The sequence below is a fragment of the Gavialis gangeticus genome, unplaced genomic scaffold (assembly GCF_001723915.1).
Source record: "Gavialis gangeticus isolate Ggan-Ray unplaced genomic scaffold, GavGan_comp1, whole genome shotgun sequence".
Classification (NCBI taxonomy): Eukaryota; Metazoa; Chordata; order Crocodylia; family Gavialidae; genus Gavialis; species Gavialis gangeticus.
Genome location: NW_017729031.1, coordinates 93,627,122 through 93,638,357, shown reverse-complemented (window position 1 = coordinate 93,638,357; position 11,236 = coordinate 93,627,122). Strand labels below are relative to the sequence as shown.

At 41.6% G+C, this 11,236-nt stretch overlaps 1 protein-coding gene across 7 annotated transcripts in view; it reads right to left on the bottom strand.

Moving 5' to 3' along the window:
• Window positions 1-11,236, bottom strand: part of FN1 (fibronectin 1) — a 96,126-nt gene that overhangs the window by 24,946 nt on the left and 59,944 nt on the right. For 4 of the 7 annotated variants that reach the window (XM_019523387.1, XM_019523384.1, XM_019523385.1 and 1 more), the window contains 8 exons: window positions 10,528-10,683; window positions 9,447-9,560; window positions 7,511-7,780; window positions 5,144-5,331; window positions 3,316-3,403; window positions 2,889-3,065; window positions 814-903; window positions 381-560 (listed from right to left, as the gene is read on the bottom strand). In XM_019523387.1, the coding sequence (XP_019378932.1) occupies window positions 381-560; window positions 814-903; window positions 2,889-3,065; window positions 3,316-3,403; window positions 5,144-5,331; window positions 7,511-7,780; window positions 9,447-9,560; window positions 10,528-10,683 (1,263 nt within the window). The remainder of the gene's footprint in view (window positions 1-380; window positions 561-813; window positions 904-2,888; window positions 3,066-3,315; window positions 3,404-5,143; window positions 5,332-7,510; window positions 7,781-9,446; window positions 9,561-10,527; window positions 10,684-11,236) is intronic. The other 3 variants (XM_019523388.1, XM_019523389.1, XM_019523391.1) reach the window with 1 other exon arrangement.

The window sequence follows — 11,236 nt, the reverse complement described above, 5'->3', positions numbered from 1 at the left end:
TTTTGGCTGGCAAGAAGGACTGCATAATCTATGTCTCCTTTGATGTGCTGGCTAGCACAGTGCATGCAGTCCCTACTCAGCTGTACAGGAGAGGGAATATAAGATCTGCTGAGTTTAATCTATGCATTTCTGTTGTGTCTCCATTAAGTCTGCTCTCCTGAGTCTGTGTATAGGGTTAAACTAGATGACCCTTGAGATCTCTTCCAGTCCTATGAGTCTGCTCCCCCATCCTAAAAACTATGATCTCATGATGCAAGTAGTACATATGATTGTGCTATATAATTGTGTGAGGACAGCCATGTTCTAGCCCTTAAGCAGAATCCTCTGTTCAATGCAGAGGACATTAGCAAGATGAGCTCCCAAATGAAGCAAAGACATACCAATTATAGTGGCCTCTGTGGTGCCTGGGTGTGGTCGGGGAAGCAACTCTTTAGGCTGTGCTCCAGGTTTACTGTACTTGATGATATAGCCTGTAATCTTGGCCCTGGGAGGCTGCCAGGTAACCAGCAGGGAGTTGCTTGTGGTTGTGAGGAATCGCAGGTTTGAAGGAGCATCAACATCTATAAGCAATCAAAATCAATGTAATGAATGTTGGAAAAAGTACGTGACTGCACATCTCCTTCCCATGGGGGGATGAATTTATCCTTTGTCACTAATCCATTCCATGTTCAAAGAGGAAAAAATAAGGTTGTAAAATGCAATAAATGATTATATGCTCAAATGCAAGGACAGTATAAATTTCCAGTCATTGTGTATAAATAATTTCCATTAGTATATATGTATGCATGCAAGAGAGAAAGAAAATGCTCTTACCTGTAGAAGCATCCATCACAACTGGGGAACTGCGGGCATTGTCATTCAGTGCGTAAAGATGGATCTTGTAGTCAGTGCCTGGTTGCAAGCCTAAAATTAGAGTAGAAAAAAATACAAATTTTAGCCTGCTCTGATTTAAATTTTTGCAGAAAGAGTCTGCAAGATAATCTGATCATTGCTACAGCCAGATAATTCAACTGTCTGGAAAAATAGCACTTTCAAAGTTGGTACTAGCTGTGTTTGCTGGAGAATTAAAAAAAGAGCAGTGAGATATTTCTAAAACAACCAGTTGACTTGAATGTGCTCCCACTGAAGGCAGTAGGGGCTCTCTCACTGAACTCAGTTAAATTGACACTAAGTTATTTTCAAATGACACTTAAATCCTAAGTTAAAGCTGCCTTCAACAAAGAGATAAACATAATGATTTGATCTTTAACCTTTTTCACTGATTGTCCCTAACTTCAGACATAAGCCACAGAACTATGATCCTCTAGTGCATAAGAAAATGATTAAATCTGTCCCATTCACTAGCAATTATCAGATTAGAAGTGAAGTAATTTAAAATGAAGCAATACATCAGTTCAAGCTGCAGGAAACCTGAATGCTAAGACAAAGCAGGGAATAGGAGCAAATGGGTAGTTAAACAACAGTTCATAGAGGTCAGCTCAGCTTTTGGAAGGTACTAAATGGAGATGATCTAGAAGTCTTTCTCCTGCAAAGATCAGGCAGTTCGATTTCTGGACTTGCTAAGAGATCTACGATCATGGTGTGAACCAATGTCAGTCACTTGCAGGATGTGATAAGAGAGTACTGCCAGTTAGGCCTGTGTGAATAGAGAACTATTTGATTTGGATTCAGCTGATCCGGAGGCCAGTGACTTGATTCAGAGATTTGGATCACTTTTCTGAATCAATTCAGCCAAAATGCCTTTGGAAGATTTGGCACTGATTCGGAGAGATTTGGCCATAGAGTATAATGGAGAATCAATAAAATATCTATAACTTTGTCATTTTTTGGCTGATTTGGATGAGACTTGTAGGGACGGTAGTCCCTGTTATGTGCATGAAGTCTGCCCTGTTTCAAGGAGGTAGGTGCAGGGGTTTCCAGGAAACTGCACCTCAAAGTCTAGAAAGCAAAACTCATGTCGTGTATGTGTTAAGTCACAGTGGGGTGAAAACTGCAGGCAAGCTAGCCCCTGCTGAGTCAACGAAGCCTGCCAAGTTTCAAGGAGATAGGTGCGGGGCTTCTGGGAAACTGTACCTCAAGCTGCTGACAAGCAAAGCTCAAGACATGGGTGACACTGTGTGTGTATAGGGGCATGAAAACTGCAGGCCTGCTAGGCCCTGCTGCAGCCATGAAGCCTGCCAGCTATCAAGGAGATAGGTGCAGGGGGAGTCTGGGACAGAAAATGCTTGCAGACAGAGGCTTTTATGCTGTTTCTATGTCCCTCCCCAAGACACTGTGATTGGAAGGGCAGTCAGGGACAAATCATACTCACTGGCCAGCTAAAGATGTCAGTCCTTTCCCGCCCCCTACTCCTCCTCCTTCTCCTGCTCCCCCTCTCTCTTCTAAGTTTGTTTCCTCTGAAAGACTGCCTTCTGAATCTCCAAATCTCTTCCAAATCTTTTCTGAATGGATTTGGAGGCTCCAAATCATTTTGGAAAGTTTTAGGCTTCTAGTGATTTGATTCAGATTCGGAGATTCAGCCTCCAAATCGGGCCAAATCAAATCATGAACCGAAACTTCGCACAGCCCTACTGCCAGTTTCAACAAGTGCACTTCCCTGTAACAGATCCAGAAAACACTTACTTGTCTGAAAATAGAAGTGCCCAGAACAATTAACTACGATATCTCTGCGAGTCCCACTGAATCAGGGCCTGGTTCTGCAAGTCTCATTCTGTGAAACATCTTCATCTTTAATGGGAGCTCTGCTCTCACAGCATGTGGTAGGATTTAAATTTTAATAATAGTTCTCAAGTGCACCTGAATTCCATCTAAAGTCTTTTGCCATCTTTTCCTTACTACTCAGAAGCCTGCAATGTAGAGGAGGCTGTCTGATGATGAAGCTCACTTACCAGTAATGGTGTACACTCTAAGATCAGGCTTAATAGTCCTTTGAATAGGGTTCTGGCCGCTTGCTGGGATGACATCAACCTGGAAACCAGTGATGGTCTCTGTCTTGGTGCGCCAGTTGATTGTGATGGTTGTCTCAGTAACATCACCTACACGTGCCCTCCGGGGAGGGCTGACATCTGCACAAAAGGACCAAAATCTAATGTCAGTATAATAGGCATAAGCAATGGTTTGGAGTAGTTGGTTTGAAAAGAAAATAATGATGAATTCCCCTCAGAGCAACTTATATCCACATTTTGAAATGGCCAGATCCTGACACCCTCACTCAATTGTTTCTATTAGGTCTTTGCTCAAGGCATAACTTGCTGACTTCTGTCAGATGATCCACACTCCATACACAGAACATATTAGTATTTGTATGGCACTTACTCTCAAGGGTAGTGACGACACCCTGGGCTGGTCGACTGGTTAGAGAGTCCTTCAGAGCATACACACTGACTTCATATTTGGTTGCCACCTAGAAAAAACAAAGCTATACTATGCTAAGAGAACTACATGGAACATGTAAGCGTCAGAAAGGGAACCAGAATTGGGACATTAGGAAACGTGCATGAATTTATAAGTAGTTAGGAAAGCCATATAGGATCTAAGCAGCAATTTAACAATTTAAACATGAAACTTAAAAATTGAAAGATCACTAGGATGGTTAAAATTTATTCCCAGCTGAATGGAAAAAAAGAGTCTGAGTCTTTGCCTTAGTTAAAGCAATATAATGCAGTCAAAGTCCACAATGCTAATCTAGAGATATGATCTGGAGGAAAATCAGGCCCTTTTTAAAAGCAAACAGTAGAGGCATAACTAAGTACTTTGGCACCTGGGGCTGCAGGGAGGAAAGAAGGCAAAAAAAAAAAAAAAAAGCGCTCTGAGCACCTACCTCCTCACTGCCTGTCATAGCAGAGTGGGATGCCATAGTGGCAGTGCAGGCTCTCCAAATATGGGCTGCTGCTGTGATGGTGTGCAGTTGCCATTTTTGTGCCCTTTTGAATTAGTGCCTGGGACTTGTGCCCACCCCTACTTACAATACTGGCAAACAGGGATGAGGTTGAAACTATTATTAGCAACTGTTTGAAAGCCAAAATTGTATTTTAACATATTCAAATTCCAAAAATGTATTTAATTAAAACAATTAAAATAATTTTTAAAAATTAAAAAGCAAGTAAGTTCATAATCATTCTTAAAAATTATTTGAATTGCACTTCAAACAAAAAAAAGTGGGAAAGTGGGTAGTACAACAGTGACGTATTCTGCTGCTAGAACACAAGATCTTTCATGAATCACAGCAACAATGTTAAGTATATTTTGGAGCAGGGCTGCCCAATTTCTAAGCGTCGGGCTGCACCATGGCAAGCCACAGGCCCGCCAGGCAGCAATTGGATAATCCTGTTCTCGAGCATAATGATGGTAACCTAATGGCCAAACACATGACTAAAAAGCACTTACAGCAGTGACATATATGACTTACTAAAGCATAATCATGGAAGAAGAAGAAATAAAAAATGACGGTGGAAGTTTGTGCATCATTCTGAAATACTGGGAAAAGGAATGCTTCCCTGGACTTTTGGTGCTTACTACCCATGAGAAGATAGGATTAGGTCAGTGATTTAGTAGTGCTGTTGGACATGATTTATTACCAAAAGACTGCTCTGCTTTGAGAAGAAAAATGATGGAAATAACAGATCTAAGTTTAATTAAAACATATTTTTTATTTTAGTTTTTTACTTCTTTGGAGCTAATCTAGTTTATGCCATCTAGACTTTGGCCCAGCTAGGTTAGAATTTTTTGTTATTTAATAATTTTTTTTCAAATTATGCAGAAGAATGATTCATAGACTTGAAAACCAGAAGGGGCCATCAGATTATCTACTCTAACTGCCTGCATAGCAAAGGCCCTAGAACTTCAATCAATTATTATTGTAGGGAGTCTAATAACTTGTGCTTGACTAAGAACACAGCCTCCAAAAATGAAATCTGGTCTTAATTTGAAGGAGCTTAGCAGACAAATCTATTGTTCTTTTAACTACTGTGATACAAGTGACAATGTCTGACAACTAGCTAGATTTCAAATGATGGGCTGGACACTCAGGAGTCATGTTGATCCATCCCAGCTGAAGTTCTGGCCCAGAATATCTTAAATTGCTTGACATGTCCAACATTTCTTCCCGCGTCATGCCCAGCAATATTAGAATCAAGGGAGTTACCATTAATCCTGACACAACAGCAGCTGTGCTGTCTGGGGAGAGGTTGATTTCTTTCATCGGCCCCGTTTTTTCCTTGGGATTCACTCGGACTCTGTAGCCGGTGAGACGAACATTAGGTGCATTCCAGGTAACCATCAGGCTGGTTGGAGTCACCTGGGCAAAGTTCAGGTTTGTTGGAGAAGGAATTGCTGCGGAAATTGGGAAAATTAGTTTAGAAGGACTTGGCTGCAGTCAAGACAGCACTATCGATCATAAGAATTAAATAGTTTCAGATACAAAATAAGAAATGAGGGTTGCAGATACTGATATATTTTGGGTAGCTATGGGATCTAATATAGAACCCAGGTCCAAAGTACATAGTGCCAAGATAAGACTCAGATGCCGTGGTAGTGTTTCTCTTTGGAAATGAGGAGATAGGTATATTCCTGTAAAATGAAAAGGTATCCCATCTGAGCAGTTTTGTAGCCTTTAAATCATTCCAGTACTTACAATACATTATAATACTGTATATACTATAGCATCAATCTGTGAAACATTATCCATGGTCTGCCCTGCACTCTTGGAATTTGTGTCAACTTTTCAGTTGCAAGTTAATGGAAACTCCTTATGAATAAGGATCTACGTAAACTGCGACAGAAGTACGCTGTGCACCGGCTCCTTTAATTTTGCTTTTTTTAGCTGCGTGCCTCCCCTGTTCCTGACTGCCCAAGGGACCATAGTGGCCCTGCTGCTTGCTTCTGATTGGCCACGAGGCAAAAACTGTAGTTTTAAATATGCACTGATTTTTACCTCCCAGCTGATTAGCAGCAAGCAGCGGGACCGCTGAGGCCCCTCAGCCAATCAGTGGTGGGAAGCAAAAACCACGGTATATTTAAAACCATGATTTTTGCTTCCTGGCCAATCAGGAGTGAGCAGTGAGGCCGCCAGTGTTCTTTGGTCAATCGGCAGCAGTAGGGGTGGGAGCATGTGAAAAAAGAGTAATTTTAAAGGACCTGCTGTGCAGCACACTTCCGGCATGATTTAGGTAGATCTCTACTTAGGACAAAGGAGTTAACATTGGAAACTGCTATGAATTTCAACTTGCTGGAAGAAGACAAATCTCATGTGATAGTTTCATTGTCTAGTCCTTGTTCAAAAAGCCATTTAAAAAAGTATCCAAGCAGTTGTGTGGACTATGACATGAATTATTTAGGAGGAAGATTTCTAAATCACAAATCAATACAGGAAGGGATTGCAATTTCTGTCCATTTCTCTCATTTCAAAGGAAAGGATATTTGTTAATTGAGGACGTTTTAAATCAACAGACCTAGTAGGATCTGGCTCCATACCTAAACATGTCTGTAGGAGGATGGCACACTCCCTTGAAGGAGGATATCAAATCAAACTGCTTGTAGTCAAAGAAGCACAGCAGTAGCTGTTAGACAGCAAACAAGATAACTTGTGATGTTCAAAACCCAGGAGAATGTAAACCTGTCTTGAAGGAGCATTACTCAGACTCCATGTCAGGCCTTTGATACTGTAACAATTTTATTTTTCCTGTTGTGCTGATGAAGTAAGGACTTAACTATTTTCTTCTGTACTGAGCTGGATCTGACTTTTGTACTAGAGAATGCTCTTTCAAACAGAGCATGCCCTCCCATATCTTGTTGTGAGACAGGTGTAAATGACAGCCTGACTGGCACTCTTTTTCTTCTGGAGCAGCATCAAAAAGGAATCTGGATGCATCTTGGATTTAAAAGGGCTAAGTGACCCTTATTTCTGAAACAGAGGCCAAGTCCTGGCTTCCATGCCATTTCTTTTCCCCTCAGCTCCAGCAGCACCAAGGGATTTAAAGTTGTTCTGACTTAGAATCTGAACATTTCTCTTGTCCTTTATGACATATGTTCCTGATCCTACCATCTGCTGCAAGCACATAACTAGAGCATGAGGTTGTTCAGAAATAACAGAATACATTCTTCAGAGCTGTTCCTCACAACTCAAATTAAGCTGTCCTAATATGGCTTGATGACCAGACTGCCCTGACTACCCCAAAGATCTGTAGACAAGGAACTAAAAGGTAACGGCAACTATCAAGACACCTGCTTCTCTGAAGAATCTGCAATCTGGTCTTCAGTCCCGCTTTCTCAGCTGCTGATCTCTTTTGAATCCAGGCTTTCCAGTGATTTACTCATTTATACCTAGTAATCTTAAAATATCTTTCAGTGTTCCAACAAAACCAAGCCAACTCTTAACAGAAAACATCTCCCCTTGGCTTCTGCAGAGGTTTTCCCATCAACGAGCATCAGTTGCACATGGAAGCATAGTTTACCCAACAGGGCAGGAGTCACTGCTGCCATGGCCAGCTGGGTGGTGTAGTTAAAAATATACCTGTGGACTGGGTTCCAGTCAGGGGCTGGCTCTCCTTGTCATCATGTAAGGCAACGATACTGACAGTGTACTCAGAACCAGGCCTGAGGCCATGCAGCTCAGCAGTGTCGTCTTCACCATCTGGGGCAGGCAATAGCTCATGGATTCCATCCTCAGGGCTTGAGTAGGTCACCCTGTAACTGGTGACTTGCCCTTGTGGGCTTTCCCAAGCAATTTTGATGGAATCAACATCCACCTCAGTGAATGTCAGTCCTTTAGGGCGATCAATGTCTGTTAGGCAAATTAATGGTAAGAGGTTATGTGATAAAAAGCAGGCAGTGGGAGGAAAAAAGCATTTCTAATACATGCAAAGCAGTCTCCAGTTTTGCTAGGATAAGTGTCCAGTCCTACAGTGCCTTGCACTTTGTACATATATCCATATCTGTGCAAAATGAGTTTGAAGTAAAGGTTAATCACTAGAAATGAACTCACAGCCCTGCTGAAGAAAACAAGTTTCCCCATTGACTTCAGTGTGACCAGGACCTCACTCCATACATCCGATTCTTGTTTATACCAAGGCCTCTTTATGCCATTCTGGTGGCACCAAGGGGGCCTTAGGATTAACCGAAACATCATTTATACCCTTTTTAAGACCCCTCACCAGAGCCAGAACTATTTAAACGTGTCATAATGTTAATGACAAGTAAGCCTACCCTTCTGATTTGGAGGCTTCATGTTGTTCTTAGATTTTATTGGTGTAAATGGCTGTACAAAGTGCAAGGCTGACAAACATAGGATCCACCATTTTCCTTTGTAAATTGGCATCCAATTAAATTATTTGTAAAGAAAGTAAATTGCTATGCAAATTAAATTCTAAATCAATAAAAACCTTTCAATGTGAAATGAGCGTGCAGAGGATGCTCATATACGCAATCAGATCACAAACACCCGCAAATTAGTTCCACTCATTGTCTTCATCTGATGCAACCAGATCATAGCACCAAATCCCAAGCTAGGGTAAACAGAAGCACAGCTCTGCTGAAGTCTAGCTTGACTTGTGTGAAGCTATACTCATTTATGCCTGCTGAGGATCTGGCCCTTAAATCTCTATCTTTACATCAGATCTAGATTTTCGTGAAGATTCCCAGTGTCATTTTATTTGCCATGTAAGGTTAGTCCTATGCACTTGCATTTTCTGTGCTTTATCGCTAGCAAAGGTGGTTTTTTTAATAGGAAAGTTTTGTCTTAATATTTGATACAGCTTTTCAAGAAAACTCATGCTCTGTTTTACTGTCACTTTAAACACAAGCCAGAGCAAGGAAGAGTATATAAGTTGCACTACCCTAGGTAGCCCTGTGTATTAGATACCCCTCTGGAATACCCCTGCTTTTTCTCAATGAGATAATACCTTACTGCTGCCCTATACCCACAGAAGAGTAGTGAGTGGAAGTCAAGACTCAGCCTATTCCTTGCCCACAAAGCGAGCGTACACCCCATTTATTCTTATATGCCTTGTCACAAGGTATGGGTAAGTCAGAGAAGTGTATAAAGTTAATTTCTTACTCCCATGCATAGGAAAGTGTGCTATATCAACATCTAGCCCTTACACAGTACAGGGTAAAACCACCTTTGCCATCCAGCTCTAGAAATCAGGTCTATGCAGGACAATTTTCCTAGATTGGCTAAAGGCAAAGGGAAAAAAAAAATTTGCTTAGGCCATTTTTAGCGGAAGAAACTAAAGCGCAGCATTTGGGGGAAATGCATTGTGGCAGCCTTTGGGAATTGCATTTTGCCCGGTATTTCTCAATAATCAGGACTCGTGTTTATTCCTCTGGAGTCTATACAGCTGTTAGTCGTTTTCTCCTGGGTTCCAGCAGTGTTTGACAGATTCAGACATCAGAGTTATTTTGAGTTTTTTTGTTTTGTTTTTTTGCTTGCTGTGAAGTTAAATACGTACTGGTAACAGTTGTCTCAGACAGAGGTTCGCTTTCTCCATTTTGATTCTGAGCATAGACATTAATCACATACTCGACTGTGGGCTGCAGGCCCTCAACAGTAACTTCAGTTTGATCTGCAATTAAACAATAACACCAGCTTTAATTTGGAACAGGAATATGTGCCTCTTCTGCCAAGTGCTACAGAGGGGAGTGATGCCAGAATGAAACCCGTGGCTGAGTGGAGGTAAATGTGGTTATGCAGTTTGTTTCTTCCTGCTCTCAGGAAAGAGACTGTGAAGTCAATGAATGTCTTGGCAAAAGTTATGGGGAAGGTTAGCAAAGAGGAGCCACTCTAAAAAGGTTTCACTGTAAAACCGGTGTGCTCCACCCTGTACTCCAGTGTCCACGGATTAGCTAACACTGCCCTATGTCAGTTCCACTGGAGAGGATAGAGAGCAATCATTAGCCATTACATGATGAATCTCCTACCCTTGCTGGAAGGGGCTGACCAAAGTAAGCTCTTTGGTTTGATTAGGAATCTTTAGGGCTGGCACAGGGTTTTCTGTAGATTTCCAGTCTTCTCTGGCTTCCTGACCTTGCTCTTTGCACAGACAGAACTGAAACATTTGATTTTCTGAAATGGGATTGAACATTAACCTAATAACAACAGCAAATATCCTTGTGAGCTAGGCTTAGCGTATATATATAAAGCACACTGAAATGTTCAAGACAGTCTCCAGAAAAGGCTGTAGGCTGGTCACTGTCAGCCAGTAGAGAGGAGTCTACCTCATGCTCTCAAGTTAATCCTTAGGGGACGCTATAAAATTGGGAGGAATTTTCTAAAGATCCAGAGACCCTCTCAGAGGGGGTCTGCATCAATGTTGTTCTCTTTGTTGCACCATTAAAACATGAAGTTTGGGGGCTAAATTTACACTGGCTTCCATGTTGTGAGATGCTCTTGAAGGGAGAGGGACTGCATGGGGATGCAAGTTAGGGCAAGACTTGGTTTGTATAACTAACCTGCTAACTCTTAAGGTTGGTTTTCGCTCTTCACATGTACTACAGTGTCACATTCTTTGCTTCCAGGTCACATGATCTTACCTGCAGGGACAGTTTTAGTTTTTGTGGGACCATGGCCATCCTTGGGAACAGTTGTCACTCGATAACCTGTGACTGGAGAAGATGAAGGCAGCCATCTGACACTGATACTGTTATCCTGAACATCAGTTACTTGCATCTGGGATGGTGTGTTAATCTCTGGACAACAGAAAATAAATTGTGTCAGTATATGTGATACATAAAGTCCCTCTTTCTGACCATGTCCTATGTTGAGAGGCCCAGCTATTAACTCCCACCTACATGTATTCTTCTTTCCTTTTTCTAGACTGAGATTATTTTTAAAGGAAGACACAGTATGTTATTTTTTTTTACTTATCCTTTGATTTATCCACTGGAAGTACATAGAAGCCCTAACTGGGGATCATGGAGTTTGGTCACGGTCCAGTGACCGCCCACTGAGCTAAGTAGGAGCCTCTTTTAAAACGTCTATTAAAGGGCTTTCCATTGCCTGTGGTGGGAGTTGCATTAGAACATTTTAATGCACAAATGAGAAGACAGCCACTGCCCTAAGAATTCTCAAGGGTAGTTCCTATTAGGATCAGATAACACCTCGATAATGTGGTTCTGATACATACCATAGACTGATGCAGACAGCTAGTCTAAAAACTAGAGAAGAGCCCAGAGGGTTACGCAGTCAGTGAAGAAGACAACATTTGCTTGAACATGTCCTGCAACTCTGATTTCATGATTA